This window comes from Drosophila bipectinata, chromosome 2R, assembly GCF_030179905.1.
Source record: "Drosophila bipectinata strain 14024-0381.07 chromosome 2R, DbipHiC1v2, whole genome shotgun sequence".
NCBI classification, from domain to species: Eukaryota; Metazoa; Arthropoda; class Insecta; order Diptera; family Drosophilidae; genus Drosophila; species Drosophila bipectinata.
This window is the reverse complement of record NC_091737.1, coordinates 16,887,470-16,913,346: the sequence shown is the minus strand read 5'-3', so window position 1 is coordinate 16,913,346 and position 25,877 is coordinate 16,887,470. Positions and strand designations below refer to the sequence as shown.

The 25,877-nt window shown below is 46.8% G+C and overlaps 6 protein-coding genes across 13 annotated transcripts; 3 read left to right on the top strand and 3 right to left on the bottom strand.

Moving 5' to 3' along the window:
- Positions 1-32: 32 nt before the first annotated feature.
- cyp33 (peptidylprolyl isomerase cyclophilin-33) lies at positions 33-1,218 on the top strand. Its single transcript, XM_017238650.3, has 4 exons — positions 33-314; positions 376-759; positions 828-1,000; positions 1,055-1,218. The coding sequence occupies exons 1-4, from the start codon at positions 114-116 to the stop codon at positions 1,197-1,199; spliced, it is 903 nt and encodes a 300-aa protein (XP_017094139.2). The 5' UTR covers positions 33-113; the 3' UTR covers positions 1,200-1,218.
- On the bottom strand, positions 1,207-2,326 carry RpL18A (ribosomal protein L18A). The gene is made up of 2 exons (XM_017238651.3): positions 2,219-2,326; positions 1,207-1,807 (listed from the first exon to the last, which is right to left on the bottom strand). Exons 1-2 carry the CDS (start codon positions 2,234-2,236, stop codon positions 1,292-1,294), a joined length of 534 nt encoding a protein of 177 aa, XP_017094140.1. The 5' UTR covers positions 2,237-2,326; the 3' UTR covers positions 1,207-1,291.
- A 1,194-nt stretch (positions 2,327-3,520) lies between these two features.
- On the top strand, positions 3,521-12,290 carry MESR4 (misexpression suppressor of ras 4). The gene is made up of 4 exons (XM_043210999.2): positions 3,521-4,282; positions 4,623-4,709; positions 4,780-7,342; positions 7,400-12,290. The coding sequence occupies exons 3-4, from the start codon at positions 4,798-4,800 to the stop codon at positions 11,638-11,640; spliced, it is 6,786 nt and encodes a 2,261-aa protein (XP_043066934.1). The 5' UTR covers positions 3,521-4,282; positions 4,623-4,709; positions 4,780-4,797; the 3' UTR covers positions 11,641-12,290.
- Positions 12,291-14,922: 2,632 nt separating this feature from the next.
- On the top strand, positions 14,923-17,706 carry Cpr51A (Cuticular protein 51A). Of its 2 annotated transcripts, none has more exons than XM_017238744.3 (2): positions 14,923-15,060; positions 17,207-17,706. In XM_017238744.3, the coding sequence occupies exons 1-2, from the start codon at positions 15,004-15,006 to the stop codon at positions 17,579-17,581; spliced, it is 432 nt and encodes a 143-aa protein (XP_017094233.2). In that variant the 5' UTR covers positions 14,923-15,003; the 3' UTR covers positions 17,582-17,706. The 2 variants fall into 2 exon arrangements, with proteins under 2 accessions (XP_017094233.2, XP_070134800.1); XM_070278699.1 differs by lacking the exon at positions 14,923-15,060 and adding an exon at positions 16,734-16,882.
- LOC108123524 (waprin-like protein) lies at positions 15,288-16,103 on the bottom strand. The gene is made up of 4 exons (XM_017238746.3): positions 15,977-16,103; positions 15,827-15,889; positions 15,581-15,754; positions 15,288-15,512 (listed from the first exon to the last, which is right to left on the bottom strand). The coding sequence occupies exons 1-4, from the start codon at positions 15,978-15,980 to the stop codon at positions 15,412-15,414; spliced, it is 342 nt and encodes a 113-aa protein (XP_017094235.2). The 5' UTR covers positions 15,981-16,103; the 3' UTR covers positions 15,288-15,411.
- A 20-nt stretch (positions 17,707-17,726) lies between the features above and the next one.
- Asx (Additional sex combs) lies at positions 17,727-25,865 on the bottom strand. 7 transcript variants are annotated; one of them, XM_017238738.3, is made up of 11 exons: positions 25,329-25,865; positions 24,678-25,012; positions 23,639-24,614; positions 22,949-23,570; positions 22,794-22,886; positions 22,650-22,724; positions 21,808-22,583; positions 20,378-21,745; positions 19,995-20,318; positions 19,706-19,937; positions 17,727-19,282 (listed from the first exon to the last, which is right to left on the bottom strand). In XM_017238738.3, exons 2-11 carry the CDS (start codon positions 24,932-24,934, stop codon positions 18,939-18,941), a joined length of 5,067 nt encoding a protein of 1,688 aa, XP_017094227.2. In that variant the 5' UTR covers positions 24,935-25,012; positions 25,329-25,865; the 3' UTR covers positions 17,727-18,938. The 7 variants fall into 7 exon arrangements, with proteins under 7 accessions (XP_017094227.2, XP_017094228.2, XP_017094229.2 ...); XM_017238739.3 differs by having other exon boundaries at positions 25,663-25,865; XM_017238740.3 differs by having other exon boundaries at positions 25,736-25,865.
- Between the last annotated feature and the right edge of the window lie 12 nt (positions 25,866-25,877).

The following is a 25,877-nucleotide window of genomic DNA, read 5'->3' as shown; positions in this document are numbered from 1 at the left end:
ATTACAATCGATAGGCTGGGGCAAATTTCAGAGCTCATATGGCCATTTATGGTCACACTAACCAAACAATTGTAAACAAATATATTGTATATTTTTAATTTGGAAACTCAGTCATGTCTAACGATAAGCGAACGGTTTATGTCGGCGGCCTGGCTGACGAAGTTACAGAGAGATTGCTCAACAATGCCTTTATACCATTCGGTGACATTGCGGACATCCAAATGCCTGTGGACTACGAATCGCAGCGCCACAGAGGCTTCGCCTTTATTGAATATGAGCAAGGAGAAGATGCCGCCTCTGCCATTGACAACATGGTAAAGGAAACTACTCTGAAAATATTAATAAAAACCACTAAACCCACTTCATTTCTTTTAGAATGACTCTGAGCTGTGTGGCCGGACAATACGCGTTAATCTGGCCAAGCCGGTGCGCGTGAAAGAAGACAGTTTCAAGCCCGTTTGGGCGGATGACGACTGGTTGCAGAAGCATGCTGGTGCTACATTGCAGCCGGAGGGCGGTCCAGAGGAAGAGAAAACAGAGACCCCTTCCACAGGACCCGCCGTCATTGAAAAGGCCGAGAAACGCAACCCACAAGTGTTCTTCGATGTAAGAATAGGCGGGAACGATGCCGGGCGCATCGTGATGCTTCTCCGTGCAGATGTGGTGCCTAAGACGGCGGAAAACTTTCGCCAGTTGTGTACACATGAGCAGGGCTATGGCTACAAGGGCTGCTCCTTCCACCGCGTGATTCCAGAGTTTGTAAGACTCAAATAGATAGAAACCCAATACGCAATTTTTTAACCCCCCCCCCCATTTTCTTTCGAAAGATGTGCCAAGGAGGCGACTTTAGCAACAACAACGGCACAGGCGGCAAGTCGATATACGGAAAAAAGTTTAATGACGAGAACTTCACCCTGAAACACAATAGTTTTGGTACCTTGTCTATGGCCAATTCGGGAGCCAACACAAATGGCTCACAGTTCTTCATCTGCACCACCAAGTACGTTGTACGTCCACAAAGTTAAAACCTAATTTAATACATTTCCCTTCACAGAACCGACTGGTTGGACAATAAGCATGTGGTTTTCGGTCACGTTATTAGCGGGGCAGATGTTGTCCGCAAGATGGAACGATGTGGCACCAAATCCGGCACACCAAACCAGAAAATTGTCATCTACGCCTGTGGCGAACTAAAATAAAGTCACCTTATTATATTTACTCTTCAACGTACTCATTTATTGAAAAAACCACTATGTTATAGTCAATCGGATGCGGGTAAATCCTATCCATTTTACTGGAAGTAGGTCCTGGGCTTCCTGTACGAGAACAGCTTCCTGTTGCCCTTGTGGTGCACACGCTGGACCAGAGGGAACTTGATCTTGGAGTCGTGGAACTGCTTGACGTGCACGCGGCGCGTCTTGGCGGCGGGGATCGACTCCACCTTGATGATCTGGATGGAGTGGGCACGGGCACGGTGACGAGCACCCATGTCACGGTAGCACTGTGTCACGGCACCGCCGACGGTCAGGTCACGGTACTCGCGGTACATGTTGTGGGTGCCGGAACGGGAGTCGTAACGCAGCCAGATACCGAAGTTCTTGATCTTGATCGGCGATGTCTCGTACACCTGCTTGATGGACACAATCTCGCCGGTGGTCTTCTTGAACTTCTGCAGCTGGCGCAGGAAGTACCAGAAGCGGGATTTGGCCACGATGTTATCGGGAGCGAAGATGCGCATCTTATAGAGGGGAGTCTGGGGCTCCTTCTCGGTTGGCACCTTGCGGCCCACGACCTCGTACTCCTTCAACTGAAAATGGAGCACGTTTTAGTCAAGAACTCTTGCAGTAAACAAAGTCGGCCAGAAATGTAGGCAAACAAACACACGCATGCCAGTCGCTTGGAGGTTATGTTCTCGGCGGTTTCAAAATATTTGTTAGCAACATTTTAAAATGCTGCCATTCCTAGTATGAACTCAATGCAGCTGTATTGCATTCAACGGGCTGAAAGAATCACATCTTTTTCGCCTCCAAAACTGCCACATTTGCTTTTCCAACAGCGACAGAAGTCACTTTCTGGTTTCAGCGAAGTTTTCACACAAATTGCGGGTTTCAGCCACTTTCACAGTTCTGCGTCAGATACCCTAAGGCTTTGCTATGTGTTTGCAAACATTTCTGCCACAAAACTTTATGTTTTTAATCATTTTTTTCTAAATACTAACCAATCCCTTGGCTTTCATGTTGGACGTTCGCGGAAAAAGGAAACGGAAAGAGCTTGTCAAATCGAAATGACAGTCAACGTGACTCTAGGGACTAGGGTTGTTGATAATATATCAAAATATCAATATATCGATATTTTTTGGGAAAAATAATATATTTATATCGTAATATTTTTTTCCCCAAATATCGAGTGTGCGATAGTTTTTTTTGATATTATCTGATATTTCTGCGTTGGTCACTCTTTGATCAAATTGCCATATAACTGATTGATCGGAAATGACATAACTTTGGTGTTTTTAGAGTTAGAGAGTTCAAATTTGACACGAGAGCTATCTTTGGCAAACTATTACGACGTGCCAAATTTCATAAGGATCGGCCGACTATATCCTATAGCTGCCATATAACTGAACGATCGGAAATGACCCAACTTTCGTGTTTTTGAAGATAGAAAGCTGAAACTTAATACAGATTATATTTTTGGCCAGTTGATCCAACCTACCAAATTTCATTAGGATCGGCCGACTATATTCTATAGCTGCCATATAACTGAACGATCGGAAATGACCCAACTTTTGTGTTTTTGAAGATAGAAGTTTGGGACATTTTTAGGTTTGGTTTTTGTATTATAATAAATTGGGTTATATTCCCAATTATCCCATCATATTCTCATAAGGATCGGCCAACTATATCCGATGTTTGCGATATATATCCGGTTTTAACTGCAAGGGTATATCAACTTCGGCTCCGCCCGAAGTTAGCTTCTCTTTCTTGTTTTCTTTATAATTTTCAAATGTTATGTTTATGAATTTAAAAAACTAAAGATGAGAAAAACTAAACAGCAATAATAATTTCTGTGTTTTATTTCTATTATTTTATATTCTAAAAAACTTTTTGGGAAACAAAAAAAAATATCAAAAACATCGATATATCGATTTTTAGTAGCGATATATATTTATATCATTTTGATATTTTTTTAAAACAGAAAATATTATCGATACGATAATTTTAAAAAATTCGACATCCCTACTAGGGACGGCGAAAACTATCGATAGCGACCAAAGATAAAAATAATCCTAATGAGTTCCTTAATCAAACTGAATTCATATCATGTTGGTTCCATATTTTGTAAATAAATTATCTTTTCAGTTGTTAGATGAGTGTTTAATTCAAAGTTTTCTGCATTCAATAAATTAAAGTCTGATAATCGATATTCTGGCAGTAAACAGCAACTATCGTTACGGGCGGTGCTTCTAGCAGGGTTGATTTCAGGCAGTCGCACAAGCACGCTGTCTGAGTTATCGAAACCACTCACATCCCTAGACCACTAGCTTCGCGTGTTTTTTTCGATGGCTGTGAGAGCAAAAAATATTGCAAAAGAACGGCTTTTTACAAGTAATTCGAGTGTTTTTCCTTGAAAACTAATGCAATACACGATCCAAACAGTATCCGTCAGATTTTATCGTTAAAATGCATTGGAACAGTGGGCGAATAGAGTGAGCAGAACAAAAAATGCGAAGCGTGGACGGCTGCGTGCAAAAAGACGAAAATTTTATACCCCGAAATCGAGACGCGCAGAAGGGCGAAAAGACGAAAATTTCCTTCTGACCGTCATTGGAGCTTGGAAAGATTATTGCTAGCAATTGTGAAATTGCATAACCCCTTCCCGATTTCTGTGTTATTAAACAAACAAACAAATAGAATCTGAAACTAAGCATTAATTGTATAAGCAGCAGCAAAAGGCGGCGGAGCAAGGAGCTCGGGGAAACACCCGGGGCAAGGGGTGTTCCGTTCTTGTTCAGTCTCGGTCTCGGCAAAATCCGCAAATCTCTCGGCCTCTTGGTTCAGTTGTGCAGCGAACTTCCGTGACGTCGGTTGTTGTTTTTTCGGTTTGTTCTGTATTTTGCGGTTTGCGCGCGTAAAATTCGCCTCTCCCTTGCCGTCGCCCTGTCTCGACCGAAACGTTCGGGGGGAAAATTCTACCTACAAGAAGTACAGCAGCAGCAGCAACAACAACAACAAGAGTAGGGAAAAACAGTCCTAAGGAGACAATCCCAGGAGGAGAGCAGGTAAATAAACGTGGATAATTGCCGTGAGTGCGATTGTAAAATCATTCCAAGAACATTTGAAGTAAATTTTATTTATTTTTAGCCGTTAGTGGCTCTCTCGTGTGCCTTTTCGGTATTTTCAATTATTTCGCTACCAGGGCTGCACACACAATGACCGGTGATTTTCGTTTCTTTTTTATTTGCAATTCCGATTTGCACAATGCAAATATTGCCCGTAAATATGGATAAACATTGTCTTCTATAGAAATAAAATACGTGTATTTGGTTCTCTCTCTGGTGTGATATTTTTTGTTCCTATTATTTCACGTAATAACAACATTTTGGTTCATTCTGCTTTCAGCTTTTTTGCCGAGAACAACAACGAAAGAGAGAGTATAAGTGAGTGGGGAAACCGGAACGGCAGAATCACGGCAAACGGCATGCAAAGGTAATAAACGCAATTATTATGGCAAGAAGGTGCGTTTAATCGTAAATGTCTTTGTGGTTCTCATTCTCAGCGTGTAAATGCACAAAAGATGATGGAGGCATTGGATAAGAAACAAACCAAGCCGACGTCTAACCAGGATGCTGATGAAGCGGGAGCAGGAACTGGCTCTGGGAATGGAGCAGCAGGAGGAGCTGTCGGCGAGGAGGACGAGATTGAAGACCCTCATCATACGCTGGGCGTGGAGAAGGAGGCGAGCGAGAAACTCTTACCGGCGCAAGAGCAGGAGCAGGAGGAGACTCGGAGCACCCATGACGTGATAGACTTGACTCTGGCAAATGGCCAGGACAGCAGTGATGGGCACGAGAAAGCGTCGGAAGACGGCGAAGCTTATGAAGATGCCGGGGAATACCCAGAGGATCAAGTTGAAGGAGAGAAGGACAGAGATAATCAACAGACGGGAGAATATGTTCAGTCCACGGATGAAGTAGACCATCAGCAGGATGATAATGCCCAGCTGGAGGACGATGTTCAGGAGCAGCATGAGTATGCGTCTCTTAAAGATAAGGGTGTCCAGCAGAATGATAAAGAAGCCCAGCAGGAGCATGAGGATGTCGAGCAACCGAACGATGATATCCCAGAAAGCAGTCCAATTCTTTTGGAAGAGAAGGACCTATTATCGAAGGTTAAAGTAAAGTCGGAGCTGGACGAGGAGATAGATTCTCCAAGTGATAATCAAATGGAGTTCTTATCTGAATCGGAAGATGAGCCTAAACTCGAGCCCCCAGAGGCCAAACCGCAGCTGAAGGAAGAAAACGAATTTGAAGAGGTTCATAAAACGTCTCATCCTGAAAATGTCGAGTCTGAAAGGGAGAATGAGGATGAGGCGACACCACCTCCCATCGATGTCGACACTGACAGTGGGGCGGAAGAGTTTCTTTCTATTAATGACACCAAAAGTCCTGCGGTGGATAGTGATGGGGAAAATAAGGAACCAGAGGCATCAAGAGAGGCACCTGCTGAGGTGTCCTCGTCCCCCGCGGCGGTTCTCGTCCAAGATAGAGAAGCAACGCCGCCACCCACTTTGGAATCTCCTCAAGTCGACTCGGATGAAGAAGACTCTCCGGCGCTGACAATGGACGTGGATATCCCCAGCAGCGATGAGAAGGATTCAACCCCTGAAGTTCAAATCAAGTCCGAGACGAAAGTTGAAGCTCCCAGTGAAGGCTTTAAAGAATCTATCGTCGATCCGCCGTCGCCTATTAAGCTGAATGGGGCTTCGCATCCCGAACCGAAGGAAGAGGAGAAGAAATCAGAGGTAAAGGTGGGAAAGGACGAGATCGAAGAAGAACCTCAAGAGCAGGAAGCCCCCATTGAAGAGCCAGGCCAAGAGCCAGAATTGTCTGTGATAACAAACCACTCGGAAGAGACTCATAACGTTGAGCCTGCACCACCACCAGCAACAACAGCCGATGCTCGCGTGGAACCTGCCGCAGCCCTTCCTATGCTCCTTCCGACTCGGAGCCGCAGTGGTAGCACCAGCAGCGGCAGCAGCACGGTTAGTTCCGCATCGCAGCCCCAGCTGGTCATCGATCACACCGACAGCGAGCACAATAGCAGGGTGCCATCCCAGAAGTTGCCCTTGAAGCGCAGGCGCTGCAAAAGTTCCACCGGCAGCCAGCCCGAGAAGCAGATGAAGTTGGACGATAGCGGTCCCTCTTCGTCTTCGCTCCTTCTGCAACGCCTCCAAGCTCCGCCAACGACATCCACAACTAATGGGCCGCTCAGCTGCGCCAAGTGTGATCTGCAGTTCAATTCCGAGAGCTTCCAACAGCTGAACGAGCACCAGGCTCAGTGCAGCGGCTCGAAGAGTTCGGGCTCTGGTGACACAAAGAGTGCGAGCTCTGGTGACACGAAGACTGCTAGCTCTGGTGACACGAAGAGTGCGAGCTCTGGTGACACGAAGACTGCTAGCTCAGGTGACGCGAAGACTGCTAGCTCGAGCGGCACCAGATCGTCGCGCCTAAAGAAGGAGCGGTTCTTCCGCTGCGCCCAGTGCAACAGTGTCCATCAGTGCTGGAACTTCTTCCTTCACATGCGCGAGGTCCATCAACGTTACATCTGCCTCTATTGTAACCACGTGTACCCCAGCGTGGAGAAGCTCTCGTTGCATCTCGAGAACAAGCATGACATCGACCAGAGCCACTTCGCGAAGGAGGCTTGGGCCGCCCAGCAGGGCAAGGAGGATCGGCTGAGGCATTTGATCTGCTGCACCTGCCAGACCACTTTCGTCCAGGGCACCGAGTTTGAGGAACACGACTGCTCCCAGCTGATGCAGCCGTGTGCCCTGTGCGGCGAAAGAGGTGGCCATGTGCTGGGCTGCAGGAACAGCAAGCGGAAGCCGATTAGGAGAAGGAGAAGGCCGCGCAAGCTGCCGGATCAGGCTATTCCGCCGCCGCCAGAAGTAAATCCCCCGCCGCCGCAAGTAAATCCCCAGTCTCAGGTACTTCCCGCGCCACAGGTACAGGCACAGGCGCAGCAGTATATACCTCATGGAGAAATCCCGGCGCAGGAACTGCCACAAGCGCCGTTCCCACAACATCAGGCTTCTCAGGACATGTATCCAGTTGAGAACAGTGAGTTGGAGAGGTCAAGCAGAGTTCGAAATAGCGCATTTAATCTTTTACTTTTAGTTCCAGCTCCCGAGCCTATCGAGGATCCCCCAGCGCCGCCCATTCCCAAGTTGGTTGTGCCCAAGATTATGTTGCGGGTGCCCAAGGAATTCCAAAAGTCTGTGGATGCTGCTCTGAGCAGCACGGACACCGAGGATGAGGAGATCGAGGCGGCACAGACATCGGAGGAAGCGGCGCCAGCGCCTGCAGAGGATGTGGTAGCATCACCTCCACCTGCTCCGTTCACCAACAGTCTCGATGAATCGCCGTCGGCCAAGCTGAGTAGGGTTCTCGCCGAGTTGGAGCGCACCAAGCTGGACATTGAGCGTACCAAGGCGGACATGATTCACAAGAAACAATCCAAGGTGATTCAGGCCCAAGAAGAGGTTCGGGCATTGGAGCCACAGGTGGTGGATCCTCCGCTTCAGCTACAGCAGCAGGCACAGCCGGAAGAGCAGCGTCGTTGGTCGCTGACACCGCCAGCCTCTCCGCACAACAATACCAACCACATAAATCTGCCGGAGCAGCCTCCAGCTCCAGTCATCACCGAGTTCCAAGATCGAGCCGATGCAGTGCGTCGCAACAGCTTGGGCAGCGATTGCATGGACATCGACGACACCATAAATGGAGCCGAAACGGGCGACCGAAGGGATCAGCCGGTAGAAGCAGCGGTGCCAGCTCCTCAACCCTTTGAAGAACCCGAAATCCTGGAAGTAACCGATCCACCGCCGCCTCCACCACCGGCCGATGGCATCGTAGTGGCTGGACCAGAGACGCCGACAATGGACCTGCAACTGGACCGCGCGCTCGACAAGATTCCGATGATTGAGTTCGTGCGACTGTGCCTGCGGACCGTTTATGCGACGTGCCTGTACTGCAACCATGCGAGGAGAATTGCCGTCAATGGAAAGCAACTAGTCCTGCACATGATCCGCCAGCACAGATTCACAGCCACGGTCGACAGCATCACCGCCGAGGAGTTGCACGCCGAGACTATTGTGGCGCGGCTCAAGAGCTTCCTGCCGCAGCTCGAACAGGAGTACTTGAATTCGGCCAGCTACTGCAGCGTGGAGAACGGCAAGTACGTGGAGCCGTACAACGAGCGCATATACGAGTGCTTCTCCTGTTGCTTCGTTACCTCGACGCATAAGGAGCTCTACACCCACAACCGGCGTCTGCACATCAAGTCCAACATCACCTGCATGATGTGCCAGACCAATTTCTACAGCTACAGTGAGATTCTGTGTCACATCTGTCCCGGCGAGGTGGCGGGAAGTATCTATGACCTCAACTTCCGTTGCTGTTTATGCGATGTGCCCCCCTTGCCGTCGGCGTTCCGCCTAATGGTTCACCTGAGGAAGCAGCACCAGGCTTGCGACATATGCCTGGAGGATTGCCAGAACCAGACGAAGCTGTCGGCCCATGTCTGGAAGCACAAGCTGCTGCATCTCTGCTATCGCTGTGGGATTGCGTACCGCAACAAGCAGGACATTTCAAAGCATCTCTTCTGGAAGCATGGAACGGAGAGTGCCAGCTGCAAGCGATGTCTCCAGAAGCGCTGGCGGCACGTCTACCACTTCTGTGTGCCACCGGCCCAGTTCTCGTGCGAGCAGTGCGGCTTCAACTTCAGCAAGGCCATTTACCTGGAGGTCCATCAGCGGATGCACAATGGAGATTTCCGGTACGCCTGTGCCGAGGAGGGTTGCGAGGAGAAGTTCGTCTCACGGAAGTTACTGCTGAAGCATGCCAGCAGCCACGTGATCAAGGAGCTTCCCGCGGAGGCTATCGAGCCGCCAGGTGACAATGCTGCTCCGAAAAGCGAGGACGTTAAGAAGGAGGAAGGAGAGGACGCCGAAGCAGAGACACGACAGCCAGACGAGAAGAATGCTCCTGAAAATGCGTCCAGGGAGGAGAAGGAATCAGAGGACACCAAAGACGGTAAAGCTGGGAAGGATTCGCCGCCGAGCAAGTCTGAAAATCGGAAGAAGCGCAAGAAGGCCAAACGCAACAAGGAATCCCTTGCGGATCTCAACCTTATTGCCCCCAATCTCTCAGAGTCGGACAGCAGTGATGACAGCGACTCGGATGCTCCGAGGAGCAGCCATCAGGAGCTGTCTGTTCTGCCCATGCGATCCTCTGTGGATGATCTGGACATGCCAAAGGTGATGCTATCGCCGTCATCCGAGAGCGATGCTGATGAGCCGGCTGACAGCAAGCCCAAAATCGAGGAGAAGTCTTCGGAGAAGGCACCAGACGATACCAAGGAGTCGGTCGAGAAGGAGGAGTCCTCCACCATAGCCGAGACGGAGGCTAAGAAGGAGGAGACCGAGGATCAGGTCGATGTCTCCATTTGGAAGAACCTCTTGCAGAACCAACCGGCCAATGACGAAGATCAACCGACAGTCAAGCAGGAGGAGGAGATGGAAATCGAGATGGCCAACAAACCACCAGCCAAGCTACATGTGGCGTGGTCCGATCACGATTACTGCAAGCTGCATCGTACACCTCCGCCATCGCCCGTTAAGAAACCGGCCACCCCCAAGTCCGCCAAGAAGGGGGCTGGAAGGCACAACGCCTCCAGCGACAGCGACAGTTCCAGCAGCTCCAGCTCGTCGGACTCGGACTCATCGAGCTGTTCCTGCGGCTCGAACTGCAGCTGCAGCTCCAGCAACAGCAGCAGTTCCAGCGACGACTCGGATGATTCTGCCAGCTCCACTGCAGGAGGATCTCCGCAAAAGCGACAGCGCAAGAAGTCGATTCGCCAGAAGAAGTCTTCCGAGTCAGTGGCCCGGGGAGAGCAAAACGATCGCGAGAAGGATTCGGAGAACGCTAATGTCTCGGTCATGAACGAGGAGAACCAGGCAGCTCCGCCTTCGCCGAAGCCGCCCATGTACAATGAGTCTGACTTCGACACCAATGTCTCGGACACGGACGAGGAGTTCTATGATTCTCATCCCCAGAAGCTGGCCAACGAGCTGCTGGCCCAGAAGCGCGAGGCCCTCCTGGCGGAGCACGCCCCTCTGCGACCGAGCAACAACTACGACATTGTGGAGAACAGTCGTCCGTCGACTCCCTCCTTGCCGGAGGAGGCGGCCGCCTTCGCCGAGAAGCGTGAGCGTGTGAAGAACAAGAAAAAGAAGCGAGAACGAAAGTCTACGTGCAAGTCGGGCAAGATGCCGTCTGCGATGACCAACGATCACCTGGGTATGCCCGGAGTGGTGCCCTTGCCAGTGGAGCCGTCGCCAGTCTTTCCAGTTTCTACCGATTCTTCTCTTTTCCCAGTGACGCCGCTCACCCATCGCCATCTCCAGCCCTCGCTGACCCGCATGAGCGAGGGCAGTAGCTCCGATGCCGACGGCCAATTGAAGCGCTCGAAGCGCCAGCGCAGGCCCAACAAGTTCTACGGCTACACCAGCGACGACGAGAACATGAGCACCATCTTGGCCCCGCCCTTGCAGGTGGGAATGCAGCTGATCAAGCCACAGCCTCCACCACAGCTGACATGGGCCAAGGAGGACCTGCCCACGCCGCCGAAGCAGCGCAGCCGGAACAACAACCACCATCATCACTCGCACAGCAACGGAGGAACACCCCTGGCGGGATCCTCGTCGAGGAAGCGCAGCAAGCAGCGATCCCTGCTGGGTGCCGGCAGCAGCTCCAGGTCCGCGAAGCGCCACAAGCCAGACCGCGAGGAGCACCACGGCCTGCCACCCATTCCCACACTCAAGATTCGACCCAGTTTGCTGCCCAGCAGTGCTCCACAATCCGACAGTAGCGACAGCAGCTCGGATGACGAGGATGTGGAGGTGAATGTGACGAGCCTGGTGGACTCCCCGCATCCAGTCACGCCTCTGGCACCGCCACCACCACCACCCGTGTTGGCGCCTCCGCCTGTGGTAGCACCACCTATGCCGCCGACGCCGGCCACCACGGCCTTCAACCAGCCCATTCCGCCCGCTCTGCTGCCCAATCCCGGCTTCGCCACGCTGCAGTATTTCAAGGCCAACAACATCCGGTACCCGATCCGGCCGCCAGCGGGAGCTCGACTGGCCCGCGAGGGGGAGTGCGTCTACTGCTACTGCCGGTGCCCCTACGACGAGGTGTCCGAGATGATCGCCTGCGACGGAGACAACTGTCAGATCGAGTGGTTCCACTTTGAGTGCGTGGGCATCATGGTGGCGCCGCAGGGCAAGTGGTTCTGTGCCGAGTGCCGACCCAAATACTCTGACGGTGTCTCCCACCCCGGCGCCAAGACACAGTAAAGTGGATCAGGAAGATTACGAGCGGAACAGGATCACAAAAATATAAAAATATAATAGGAACCCAACTACAGAATGGATTACGCTTATTAATTGATAAAAACAAAAAAAAAAAAAATATATAAAACTTAGTCGCTGATTCGGTGTGATCGGCTAATTAAAAGATATCAATATCATACATAAAATAATTAAAAAACAAAACAAAAAAAAAACAATTATAAAGTAACGTATTGTATAGAAAGTAGAGGAACTCTTCGGAGGACCTCCATGCTCAAAAAGACCCTCCGAGGAGAGGTCTTCAGCTAAGCTATTGCAAGTAGCTTATATATTATTATACCATATACATATAAATATATATATTTCTGTATACCCTAAATATTGTATGTAAATACCAGGAGCTGCATATTTCTTATGCAGCTTGTAAAATAGTTAGGATACGTGAGAGGTCCCATCAACAAGTTAGTAGGCGTGTTGGGCTTAGCAATCCCTCAAGTATAGATTATAACTAAATCTATGTATAGCTGTATCTAAACCTAAACGTGTAATGACTATTGATAAAAATCATTTCTACAATTTGGATGCAGATCGGATTGCAATCCAATAATGAGAGAAATAAAAGTGCAGAAAGCGAAACTTTGCGATGTAAAAACTAACTATATTGTATCATTATCCAAAAGGTGGTTCTGTTACCAGGCTATAGCAGATTTTAATATGTAAGTCGGTTAAGTGTCCTTGAAACGCGGGTGTGCTATGTGTGGCATCTGCTGCCAAGTGTGTGGACAGCTTTTAAAGTGACAACATCGCGTTGAAAATTTATGCGAATGCTTATAAATCGGATTTATTTTGCCAAGTGATTCATTGATAATACTGGCATGTTCCAGAAGCGGGTTTATGGCTATCACACCATCGCAACAACCGGCGCACTAAATTTTATTATTCAGCCATAAACTGGAGATGCAACTAAAATGATTTCTTTTGATCTTTTTCAGATCTACCCCAACAATTAAAAGCCAAAAATAACACAAGACTATCCAATCTTGGCTTAATTTCCCACACAAACCCACTTAATCATACGAGTGGTTATCAGAGACCAATTATTCAAATATTATTAACATAATTTCGGTTATTTGTTAGCCATTCATGCGAACAAAATATGAATGCAAATCAAAAGGTCATTGAATCACCCACAAAAGCGTAAAGAAACTGAAATCGTCCGCCCGATAGACATCATTTATATGGCCAGCCCATAAGTCCATAGCCACATATATAGATAATTAACAAATTTTGATTGAAAATGTCAAGTTGCCATTTAGCCCTGAGCTAAATCCATGGCTCTGAAGACGTGTGTGTGACGATCATTTGCATAAAAGCTGTGATAAAAAATGGATCTCGAAAGTAATTTGTCAATGAAACGCCTCTCCTCCTCTTAGCCACTCTCGTATGCAAATAAGGGGGAGTCGAGCTGACGTGCTAATTAGCCAAGTCAGTCCCAAGTCAAAACCTGGCCATAAATATGGCAAATGTTTGAAGCTCTTTCGCTTTTTCCGCTTCCTTCCTGACCTTCCCGTCATCGCCGGATGGCTCTTTCTCCCGCCTCTTTCTCCTTTTGTGGCCGAGGAGTCTCATCGGGCGTCATTAAGACAGCCATGTATAATCAAAAACATTATCGGTAAACCAACCTGATGACTTGGAGCGGTCTCTCACCTTGAGCCTTTTATATTGATTTCAGATTCAAGACAAACAGACACCAAGAGAAATTTTTCCTATATTATTTTTTAATATTATACCATATAACCTAGTACTATTTTTAATTTTTCTCTGTGTAATTCATATAAAACTTGTCTTTCATCTCGATATCATCTAACTGAATTCGTGCCACTGCAATGGCATTAACAAAAGTGGTAAAAATAAGCAGAAATGAAAGAAATAGTTTACTAAACTCTTACTACATCTGGCCAAGTGCCCAATGCGGTTCATAGAAAGCCCACTGTGATCGGGGGAGCGGGCGGCGTTGGGTGGGAACTGAAAGTGGAACGAACGGATGTCCAACAAATAAAGTATCCGCACTGTGGGCCGCATGACCAAACTGATCTCACCCCCAGAAACGTGAAGAAACTAATAAAGAACTCCCCAAGTTCTAGGCAGTCTACCGTTTAACGGTTTATAAACAATTTCATAAATTTTTGGTCTCAAACATACCTACTTAAAATATTAAAAATGTATATATTATAAGCTTATTAAGTTTAGTACTTAATAGCGTCATACATTTAATTTTATAAAGGTCAAGACAATGATTATTTTTAAATGTTAAGGAAGCTGGTAGAATGTGGTCTTCCTCCTTTGTCTGGTTTTTTAGTTTATTTTAATTTTGAATAAATATTGTTACCTGTTTCCAAATAACTGGTTGCCCAACGCCATAGTTCACCTACCTATCCATTAGCATCTTGGCCCATAAAATGTAATTCAATTAAGCTAAATCAGTCGTAGATATTGCCCAATTCTTCCACTGTAGATTCCCAGATAGGTGAGGCCCCAAATTGCAGTTCCCCCCAAAAAGCAAACCGAATCCCAATCCCAATCCCAAACCAATTCAAAAAAGGGTGCCCCAGACACAACGTAATGCTCCACTTACTTCCTCGAAAAAAGCGAAAAAAACGAAGCTTTCAATTTGCACAAAACTCCACATAAATTACATAAGTTGACCATAAAAAGCTAGTGCGGGGTAGGCGGGGGAGGGAAGAAAAGAGACCGTCGTCGCTTACAGGAGAAGACGAAGCAGAAGACGCCGCAGAATAGGTGCGGTAAGTGCACCTCTTTTTTCGGTTGAGGGTTTTTATTTTAGAGCGGTTTTAATTTTTTGTAAACTGGTCGACCGGATGACCTTGAGATGCTGAGCCGCGTCTGACATTTTTCAGATGGGGCCGCTTACGCAATGGCCCGATTCCAATTCGATCTTCTTCTTTTGGTCCGGCGGCCCCATCTACACGAAAGTCAACAAATTGCAGGCACCAAGTAGCTCCCCGCCCCCCTCCTAAAAAGCCGATTGCAAAATTACATTTGAAGCTGAGTTTTTCCCCCAACAACAACAACATCTCAGCCATGGAAGATCTTTGGCTTGTCAAAAATGTAAACACCGAAAAGTCCGGTGGGGGGGGGGAGAGCACAAGAAAAAAAAAAGTAATAATAAAAAAAAAATAAAAACGAAGCGACGCCGCTGTCGACGCTGCCGACGCTAGCAGCTTTTTGGCCAGGTCTCAAGTGTGATATAAAAGCCGGGCTACCAGCCGCTCAACGATCCACAGTCCAAAGTTGCTTGCAGCGCCAAGACATCCCAGTGCAGAGCCCCAAAAAAAAAATATAAAAAAAATGTTCAAATACGTGTTGGTTGCCAGCCTGCTGGTCACAATTGCCCTCGCAGCTCCCGTGAGTGTTAAAAAAAAATTATAAAAATAATAATAATAATATAAAAAGACTGAACCATTAAGTAAAGAATAGTATTGTGGATTAAAAAATCATTCAACATTGTGCTTTTTAGCAGGAATTTCCAAATAATAGTCGTCAAAAGTGATTTTTCCAAAAAAAAGAAAATCTTAAAAAGTATCCAACTTTCTAAAAGAAACAAATAGCTTTGAGGAGATTAGATAAGCATAACTCATACCATTTTATTCCGAAAAGGCAGGGCCTAATCAAGTTCAATAACAAGGCTTTTTTGTGAATTTGTAAGCATTTTTCTCAGTGTTGATGCGGATACACGAGGAGATAGCTTCAAGGCTATCAAGATCGCACGCACTTGGGGCGCTTCGTGCTGCGATCCGTTTCGCATTTCTCGAAGCTGCCGCACTTGACATTGCCACAATAAGAGCCAGAGGAGCCACCTGAAAAAAACCACCCCAAGGGGTTTAATATTCCAATATTTTTTTGTAGAATCCAGAGCTCAACTTACTATTCTTGCTGCCGAAAGGGGACTTGTCGGCACCGGAATTGCTCAGAAGATTGGGTTGCACGCAGCTGCGGCCGTTGCACAAGTTGGGGCAACACTTGCCGCCACTGGTGCTGCACTCGCTGTCGTGCAGGCACTTGGGGGTACAGTTCAATACCTTTGTGGACGAAGGGCAGTCTGCTCCAAAGAGAGACCAGAATGGATAAAGCAAAAGCTCTGCTTAAAAGCTACGAAAAATTCCCCACTTACCACCAGCAGCCAGTGCAGCAACCACACAGGCGGCCATCAGGAGAAAGACAAAGCCCAGTTTAGCTGCAACATTGGGATGTTGGATGTTAATGTTAAAACCAAATTCTCACCGGTTCCGCATTTCGTGCGAATTTTTTTATTTAGACCTACCCATAATTATAGTTGTGGATATAGTTGGATATTTGGCCAGTTGAACGTCCGCTTCGCTACTATAGTCAACATCGACTGGCGTTCATCGGGCTTTATATGCCCCGATCGGCTGTTTCGAGTCGAACAAGTTTTCTGGTTATTTTGCGTTTGTATTTTCCATTTTTTTCACATTTTTTTTTTAATTTTTACCTCCCCACTTTGCCTTGAAGCCGAGGTACTAAAACAAAGGAATGAAAAAATACGTGCAAAAACAACCCAAGGCACTTATCATTTTGACTTTGAATTTACATATAAACAGGATCGGTATAGCCGAAAACTATAGGCGCTACACAAACTTAAATATTTATAAAAACTAGAGCAACAAAAATTAAAAAAATAGGATGCTTTTTTAAGATATTTAAGTTATATGTATTATATACATATAAACAGGATCGGTATAGCCGAAAACTATAGGCGCTACACAAACTTAAATATTTATAAAAACTAGAGCAACAAAAATTAAAAAAATAGGATGCTTTTTTAAGATATTTAAGTTATATGTATTATATACATATAAACAGGATCGGTATAGCCGAAAACTATAGGCGCTACACAAACTTAAATATTTATCAAAACTGGGGCAGGAAAAATTAAATAAATAGGATGATTTTTTAAGATATTTAAGTTATATGTATTTCTCCATTAAAGAAAATATTTACCTAGTTGTACAAGTAGGTAGTTTAAAAAATCGTAAGACCCTTTACTACCGGAGATATATGTGTAATGATATCTCAACTACATTGACATCTTTCAATTACTATTTCCGTTCTGAAGACTAATTGGATTCGCTCGGGACTGGTACTGGACAAAAAATATGTCTCAGAGACGTAATGAATGTGTCATTCCTCGTACTTCTTCAAGTATTCAGTAATATCTTCTCTATATAAAGATATGAGATATTTTTTTATAAAAAGTCATGGAATTTAATGATATTATTGATTATTGGATGAACTTTCTTGACCCCAGAATCATATAACTAAAGCCTAATAGCTTGAGATCTTTGTTAATGGGAAGGGGAAATATTGAAACCTCCCTAACCGAATCTAAAATCGAACATCTATACGATAAAAACAAGTTTGAGTAAAATATTAAAATAAACATGAATTTTTAAAGCCAAAGGGGTGTGTCTGCCCCTGCCTATCAATAATAATTGTAAAAATAATTTCAAAAATGTATCCTTAATATTTCCAGCGAGAAGAAACCGAACAGGAAAGACAAGACCGGGAGGAAGCGGAGCGCTATCAGAATGAAAATGCTCAGTATGCGTTTAACTCCAAGGTGGACGACAAGATCAACGACGGACAGATCACCCGGGAAGAGCAGCGTGAGGGTGGCACTGTGCGCGGATCCTACAGCTACTTCGATGGCTTTGTGCAGCGCAGGGTCGAATACATCGCCGACAAGGACGGCTACAGAGTGCTCAAGGACGAGATGCAGGACGTTGGCGATGGCCCACAGTTCAATCCCGAGGGTCAAGCCGATGTGGAGGGTTCCCTCATCGGTAAATACTCCATCAAGCTGGACAAGACTGATGAAGAAAAGCACTACAAGGACATCCGCGCATAATGAGGATTAATTCTAGAATTTCTAACATTTAGAAATGGACTGAATACTTTGTAACTTACCATCTTTCGAGCAAAAAACTTGTACTTTTCTTCATCCAAATAAAAAATAAAAATGATAATTTAAAATTGTAGAATAGCCCTCTTGCTTAGTTTGTTTTTTCAAAATTTATTTGTAATAATGTTTATTTTTATTGGTTAATTTTGCGTTGAGTGCATCTAGGAGCAAAATGTTCATTTGTTTTTGAATTTTGGGTTTTACCGCGCCATCGTTTGAATCTGGATCTGGATTTTTCTGATCATTCGCTTGCTATATAATTTATATAGTTGTCTCGTATGGTGTTGTGTGTTCGTTTATATTTCAAATTTATGTGTTTTTGTTTTTGTTTCTCTTTTATAGGTTGCATTGTATTTTTGTATTATCAACAGTTTTTTCTTAATATATAAGGTTGTGTATTGAAATCATTTACGTGTATTACAAGTACGTTTATGCGCTATATACTTAAGAGATGTGGGGCGTGAAGAGTCTTAGAATGCTTAGGTGTGGGTGTGGGTGTTGTCGGGTGGAGAATACTAACTTAGGTAAGAGAATTTAAAATTAAATTCTAGGCTCCTGGGCCCAGGTTTATGACCAATTACATTAAGAATATTCTTCATAAATTACACAACTATATTATATGTATGTCAATAGGTGTATTGATCGATTTGATGCATTCATAAAACGAACAAACATAATCTCGCACACACTGCGAATAAATTATAAAAATATATATCCATTGTTAATCTAACATTATATGCACTCTATAGTATTCCATACAAGATACATTTTAAACATAAATATTTACACAAGAGTCGGCGTCTTTAAATCATAGTCATCATAGTCCTCTACAGGTGTACTTTTCATTAACCATACATGCTTTGTAGTAATTACAATGAGAGTTTTTGTAGATCGACTGTCTGGTTATCGTTTTAGAGTGCTTGTGTGATATCCATTTAAAAAAATCACAAAAAATCAACGAGTATCTCAAGGGATACGCAACAAGCACAAAATACACAACATTGCTTGCATTTAAGCCCTTCTTATAATCATTATCTTTATACAAAATGTGTCACGAACTGCCGCCTGCTAGCTTAGATTACATGAGTTGCGTATGAATTAAAATATACATTTATGTGTATGGGGTGTTGCCTATGCTGTGTCTGTGCGTAAGCCTCATGCACTTGCGTTGTTCTCACTTGTACGATTGGTATTCGCCCCTGCTGGTCGATTAGTGCTTCGGTTAGTAGTTTCAAACAGCAAACATTCAGTGTGTGTCGTCGGTTGGGGAGCTCTAACTAACAATAATACGTTGTTATCCATCTCATCTGATCACGCATGCCACGCACAGCTTGGACGCACCGATGCAGTCGTCGTGACAGAAGGCTCCGCACTGCTGGCAGATCACCATCGCATTGAGCGAACAGGCGCAGTTGTTCGGTGTTGGGTTGGCGTCATTGGCCGGTGGGGTGTTCTCCCCACTGTTCTGCATTTGCAGCAGGGGATGTTGCTGGTGCTGCACCAATGTCTGCGACTGGTTGACAACAGGCGACACGGATGTTGGGCCTGCTGGAGTGTTGGTCACAGCAAGGTAATTGTTTCCAGCATCCATGAGGGCGACTGCTGTGGAGTTGGTATTGTTGCCGTCGATGTAGGCGATGTTGGTGCCTGTTATGAAGGGAGTTATTAGAAACATATAGCAAATAGAATCACAATAGCCACAATAGTTGTCTTTCTAGTTACATACTTACTAACAAATCAACAAGTCTATGAAATGTAAATGAGTTTAATTATGAATAGTTTAGTGTTGGCCATACAAACTTTAATCATTAAAAAGTTCTCAAAACAAATGAAAAAGATTTCTAGGAAAAGCAATAAAATAAAAATATAGAAACTTCCTTTCATGCATTTTATATAAAATTTCATTCTAGTTATCTATCTAGTTTAGCTAGAAAACTATGCAAAGTACTAAGGACTGCGTGCCAATTATGGTATGGTATGGTATGGTTTCATGACCAAGAGATTGATGAATTTGATGGACGGTGAATTGAAAAACGTACCTCTCTAACCACTAATAATACACCAATTTACCTGCAGCGATATTGCGCCGCACAATATTCGTGGCGGCGCCCACATTGGCCAGCTGCTGCGGCTGCTGTTGCAGCTCGTGTTGGCCGTGCTGATGCATTGCATCTGTGGCAGTTATTGTTGGCGCCATAATGTTGCCACTGCCAGCGGTTGTATCCACCGACGCTGGACGCCCGCGTCCACTCATTGATATGCCGTTGAGGCTGTGCAGCGGATTCTGAACAGTGACAAACTGCTGCAAGGTGAAAGGGATGTGAGGAATAGATTCCAATAGAAAATATCAACATCTTACCTGATTCTGATGAAGTGGCGGCGCACTTGAGGCCCTTGGCGCCTGATTGTCGGCTGCTCCTACATTAGCCCGATGCACCAGAACATACTGCCCGCTGCCGTTTTGGTGAATTATTTGCTCGGTGGCCGCCTGCTGTGGATTCTGTGTCACCGGCGATGTTGTTGCCTGATGGTGGGCCTGTTGCTGCTGGAGCAACTGCAGCTGCTGGGGGGTGGCTGGTGCGGCACCAGGTCCTGGCGTGAACACGTGCCGTATCAAAGTGGGAGAGGGCTTCCTGGGAACGTACTTCTTCCGCGGAAAGCCGCTCATTCGGTGCCCAATAACCTAAAAGAGAGGTAGTCTTAAGAAGCCTGTTTTGAAATCTCGGGGTTGTGGGAACGCACCTTGTACACTCCTGGACGTCCGACGCCCATCACGTTTGGCGGAAGTCCCGCTGGAATCTGCCCAGTGGCAGCAGCGCCGCTAACCATCAACTCCTCTTGCTTAATTATATTTTGCGGAGGTGCTGCGGCCACTGTGGCCGCCACATTTCCACTGGCCGCCGACATGCTGGCGATTGGAGCAGCAGTCACTGTTGATGGGCTTAGGGATACCGGTGCCGCCGCCGTAGAGGGTGTCGGCTGCTGTTGGTTAATAATGGCGGCCGGAGGTCGCAACTGGGCCTTCAAGTTCTCCCGATTGGGACTATTTTGGATGACCGCCTGGCAGATTTGGTAGCTGCGCTCCAGATTGACCGCTCCCGGCGGCAACTTGTTGCTGGTGGCCTTGCGCCCTTTGCCCGTCGGCTGCATCTTTGGCTGCATACGCTGCTGGGCAATGGTTGTTGGTACTCCGGAGAGTGGCAGAGGTTTCATGGTTAGAGAGTTGGGTATTGTTGGTAAATGCTGCACATTGCTGTTGTGATTGGCCAACTGCTGCTGCTGTGGCTGTGGCTGCGGCTGCGGCTGTTGCGGGGCAGGTACAGGCGACGATTGCTGCTGTTGCGCGGCTGTCACAGCAACAACACTGGCATAGGCGGACGGAATCGTTGTGGTATTAGCTGTTGTTGTTGCTGTGGTAGGCGATGCAGGGGCAGTTCGCGTCATGGAGATGATGTTCAATGGCTTGCTTATGAACTTGGCTTGTGTTGAGGTTGGGAGAACATTCTGTTGCTGTTGCTGCTGCTGCTGTATAAGATTGTTGTTGGCTGCCTGCGCCATTAGCTGCCGTTGCAGTTGGGCCTGTTGCAAGGCAAACTGTTGCAGTTGCTGCTGCTTTTGCTGAACAGCGGCTTGCTGTTGTTGCTGCTGCTGCTGCTGCTGTTGTTCCAGTTGTTGCTGTTGGGCCAGCAAGTTTGGTGTCAAGAAGGGCTGCCCACCATTCCGCAGAGTCACCGGCAGTGTTTTGGGCAAAGCGTTGCTACTCGTAGCCTGCTGCTGTTGCTGCTGCGCGGCCGCCGCTTGCAACGTGAATTGCTGTAAGATCTGTTGGCGTTGCTGCTGCTGCAGCAGAAAGTTGCCAATAATCTGACCGTTGGAATCAACCAAAATCTGTCGTTGCTGCGGACCCGTCGGCTGGGTGTTCTGTTGTTGCGGCTGCTGCTGGGCCGGTTGCTGCGGTAACTGATTTATAGTCAGACTGCTGCTACTGCTGCAGAGAATCAGATTGTTGCTGCTGTCGTTGCTGTTGCTGCTGTTGGTAATCACAGTACTGGACACTTCCATTTCTGCAGCAGACATGGGCACCGTATCGCAAACCATCTCCTGGCCAATCTACAATATAATAACATAATATTACCATGGCTTAAGTCTTTAAATATATTTCTAAAACCCACCTCATTTCCATACTCGTTGTGGGCTTGCGGCATAAACGAATGCTGAGCCAAGTGCACCATATCCTGGATATGCAGTTGTTGGTGTTGCTGCTGATGTTGCTGTTGTTGTTGGTGTTGCTGTAACTTTTCAACAATCTGGCTCACTGCATCGCTGTCATCCTCGATCAGCTGCTGCTCCGGATGCTCCTCGGCAATGCATTCCACCACATCATCGTCGTCTTCTTCCTCCTCCTCCTCCTCTTCCTCGTCGTCTTCCACCTCATCCTCAATCACGTCCTGGCAGCCATCGTTCTCCAATATATCCTCTATGACCACACTATCGTGCTCCCCATCTATCAGATTAATGGACTCGTGGTTCTGATCGCCCGCCGTTCCTGATGACTGCGAACTGCTTAGCTTGATGTCGCCAAAGTTCCAATCGTGCTGCACGTGCTGATACATTTCGTTGGAGTCCAACTCCACGGGCATGTCCTGTGGCTGCAGCTTGGCAACCGTTGGTAGAATGGCTTCTACAGTAGCCAGCGTAGATTCTGTTGCTGTGGTAAGTGTCAACGGAGCCGATCCTAAAGGTAGGGATGATGTGGTTGGGGCTGTGGCCGTTGAGCTGGAGTTGCTGCTCGAGCAGGACGACGACATGGAGGATGAGGACAAGGTACAACTGGTGGATGTTATCGAACTCGCTGGCGTCGAGCCAGGAATAGAGCTGGCAATAGGAATCGGTGAGTCGTCCAGCTTATCGCTCTGCTCCTCCATTTTAAGAATTGTGTTTGTCGCCGCTGGAAATGGAAAATACAAAATATTAAGAATGTTTTTAAGAATATAAGAGATTCGTGGGTGATTACTGTTTGATGAAGACGATGACGATGATGATGTGAAGTAGCTGTGCGTGATGGCTGATGGATCAGTCGGGAAATAAGCTAATCATGAATGAAAGTTCATTGTTTTAAACACCGATAAGGTTTATAAATAAAAGTTAAAGAACATACCGTGATCGATGGTATCCGCAAAGACGTAATCGTGACTGTTGGTTGCCGTTGTGTGATTTTCATTGTTTAAATTATCCAAAGGCTCTTTGGTTTCTAAAAAAGAAATATTAAACTATAGAAACAAGAACTAACCATGGCTTTAAAATCAAACTCACCAGCTGCTAGTTCAACGCTTTGGAAGTAGCTTACAAACTGGTTAACCACCTCCGGATTGGTTGGCAACGACTCCGGCAATGCTACTGCCTTTGCTGGGGTAACAGCGGCAATCGCAGCCATCGCTGGCTGCACCAACTCAACCACATCGTCGTCTTGATCCATGGCAACGATAGCGACTTCTCCACTGCACTCAGATGGCTCGATTTTATCACAGGTACTGTTGATAAGTGGCTGCTGTTGGTGGTGTTCCTCCTTGATGTCTGATTCCGCTGTGCTATGATGATCCACAACGTCCGCTTCCGAGACAGAGACAGAGACCGGGACAGCATTAGGAACAATTTCGACTTCGATTTTCGGTTGCTTGCTATCCTTTGATGTGCTGGGCAGCTCTTCCGGATCTGGATCATCGTCCAATGTGATGGTGGTTATCGATGTGGGGGTCTGCTTCCGTTGCGATGGACTGCTCGATGGACGTTTAAGAATTCGACGCTGCTGCTCGGTCAGCACATTGTTCTGATGATGATGCTGGCTGGTGTGGGCGTGACTAATGGCAGGAGGCGTGGTTGTATTGGCTGTAGCTACTGTCGTGTTTGTGGCTGCTGTCATTTCGCACTTTGTGCTCTATCGGATGCAAGGAACAAAGGGTAAAAAATGAAATTAGAATCTCCAATAAGATATCAATTACTCACCAAATCAAATTTTAATTCAGTCTCATTATCACATGTTGCTTGTTGCTGCTGTCGTCGCGGTTGCTGTTGTGTAGCTGGTGGTGGCTTAGACTCACTCTTAATGTTGGCTAAAAGCTTCTGCTCCTCTTGCTTGACTTTGCTCCGGGAATTCTTCTCGCCCCAATACGGCTCGAAATGCTTAAGTTTCCAGGGATCGAGCTTGTTCTTTTCACGCTCCGCCTCCGTTTTGAGCTTCAGCTGGTTCTCGGGCGTGAACTCACCTTCGCTCAGCCGCTCCCGCCACTCCACGGAGGCTCGCGAAAAGAACTCGTTGGTCAGGCAGGACGCACTCAGCCGAATAGCCTCCGAGGAGCCGCTGCCGCTGGGCATCTCCACCTCACTGGCCTCGCGATCCACGCTCGGCAGCAGCTGAATGAGATTGTATTGATAGAGCGGTGGTAGCAGCGAAAACGTTTGCTTATTGAGCAACGATCTTAGGTTCGTCGAGGCCAGAATCGAGTCTGGTGTCTCCAGGTCGATCTTTCCGTCCTTCGTCTGTTCGATTTGCGCCGCTGTGGTTAGCTTCTTGTTGTTGCGGCGCCGTGGCTTCACACTGAAGCCGGGTATTGAAGCCAACACCTCGCGCATGGTGGAGGCCTGCGAAGAGCCACCTCCTTTGCTGCCTGGCGAATGCGCCGAGTTGGCATTGCTCCCGGCAGCAGCTCGCGCCTGAGCAGCTGCTGCTGCCGCCGCTTGCGCTGCTGCTGCTGCCTCTGCAGCGGCGGCTGCTGCAGCCGCTTTAGCCTGTTGCTGCTGCTGGATGCGTCTACTGCTGATCCATCGGGCGGGTGGAGCAGTGGTCGATGTGGGGGCGGTACTGATGGAAACTGAGGGGGGAGGTTGCGTGCCTGGCAGTATGGTCAGACCACTGTCACTGGGCGCCAAAGGCTTCTTTTCAGGTGGTATTGGCTTAACGATTATACGTGGTAGGTGGCGTCTGCAAGGAGTGGAAGAGGCATTAGATCCTGGAGCCGGATATGCCAGGAAAATGTCAACTCACCTCAGACTGTGTGTGTGCTTGGTTGTGGGCGACGCATCCGGCGGCTGCTCTAGAGCCAGGGGATCCCTTTCGTCGTCGTCCACCAGGTTCACATGTTCCATTATTATCGGAGGCGGGGCAGAAGCCACCAGGGACTGGTGTTGCTGCTGCTGGTGAGCCTGCTGCATCGGTTGTGCCTGCAGGTGATCCGCTTGTGGAATGAGAAGCTGTTGGTGCTGCGACGTTGACGTCGTCGTATCCGGCGTTATGGTTTTCATTGTAAATCTTTCTTCCTAACTATTTACAGCGTACGTTTATTCCATATATCCATGTCAGGCAAGTTTCTTCCGCACATACTGCAATAATATAATATGGTTTAGAATTTAAGAATGAAATTCGCCTGCTTAAAATCTATAAATTCCAAATGGAAAGAAAAACTGACCATTTGTAAATGATTAAAAATCTCCCTTTCTCCCCTCTATTGAATTATTCAAAATTTAATGCTTCCTCTGCTTGGCTGAGCTAATGAAAAAGGGTGTTTTGGGGGGGTTTCTTTACCCGAGCGCTTTACCATTCGAACCCATCCATCGTGGTAATATAAAATCCATACCCGAACAAGGGTAATTATGGTGGTTTATTTATTCCACAACTATTCTGATAGGCGGCACTAACCTGGCCAAGCAGTATTGTCCATTTTAAGACAAACTGTCTGTATAATTTTAACGTTGCGCCCTTTGTATATGTACTGCCATCTGTGTGTATGTATGTATGTTTCCCGAGCAAATGTGCGGGTGTGTGTGTTTTTTTTTTTTTTTTTTTTTATTCTATATGTAATCGGGTTGCGGCTATGCAGATATTTTCCGTTTACTGGTTCTTTAGTTTATTTATTCTTTGAAGACTTTTCCATTTTATATTTCAAAATTAATATTTTTTTCTCACGCACGCACACACACACACACGCACACGCTTACACCATTGAGAAGGAACGTAGAAAAATTGTTTATACTTGTAGAAAAAAGCCCTTCAGCAGGTTGCGTCCTGTTCATGCGGCAGGTTTTCGCCTATACCTAAGCACTAACTTTTGCATAATCCATATTTCCGTTCCGTTAATGGCTCACTAAATTAAATATTGAATGGGGTAAATGTGAATCCAAAAACACACAAACAAAAGCAACTACGCTGTACTCGTTTCGTATTCGTGCTAGGGATGTCGATATTCAT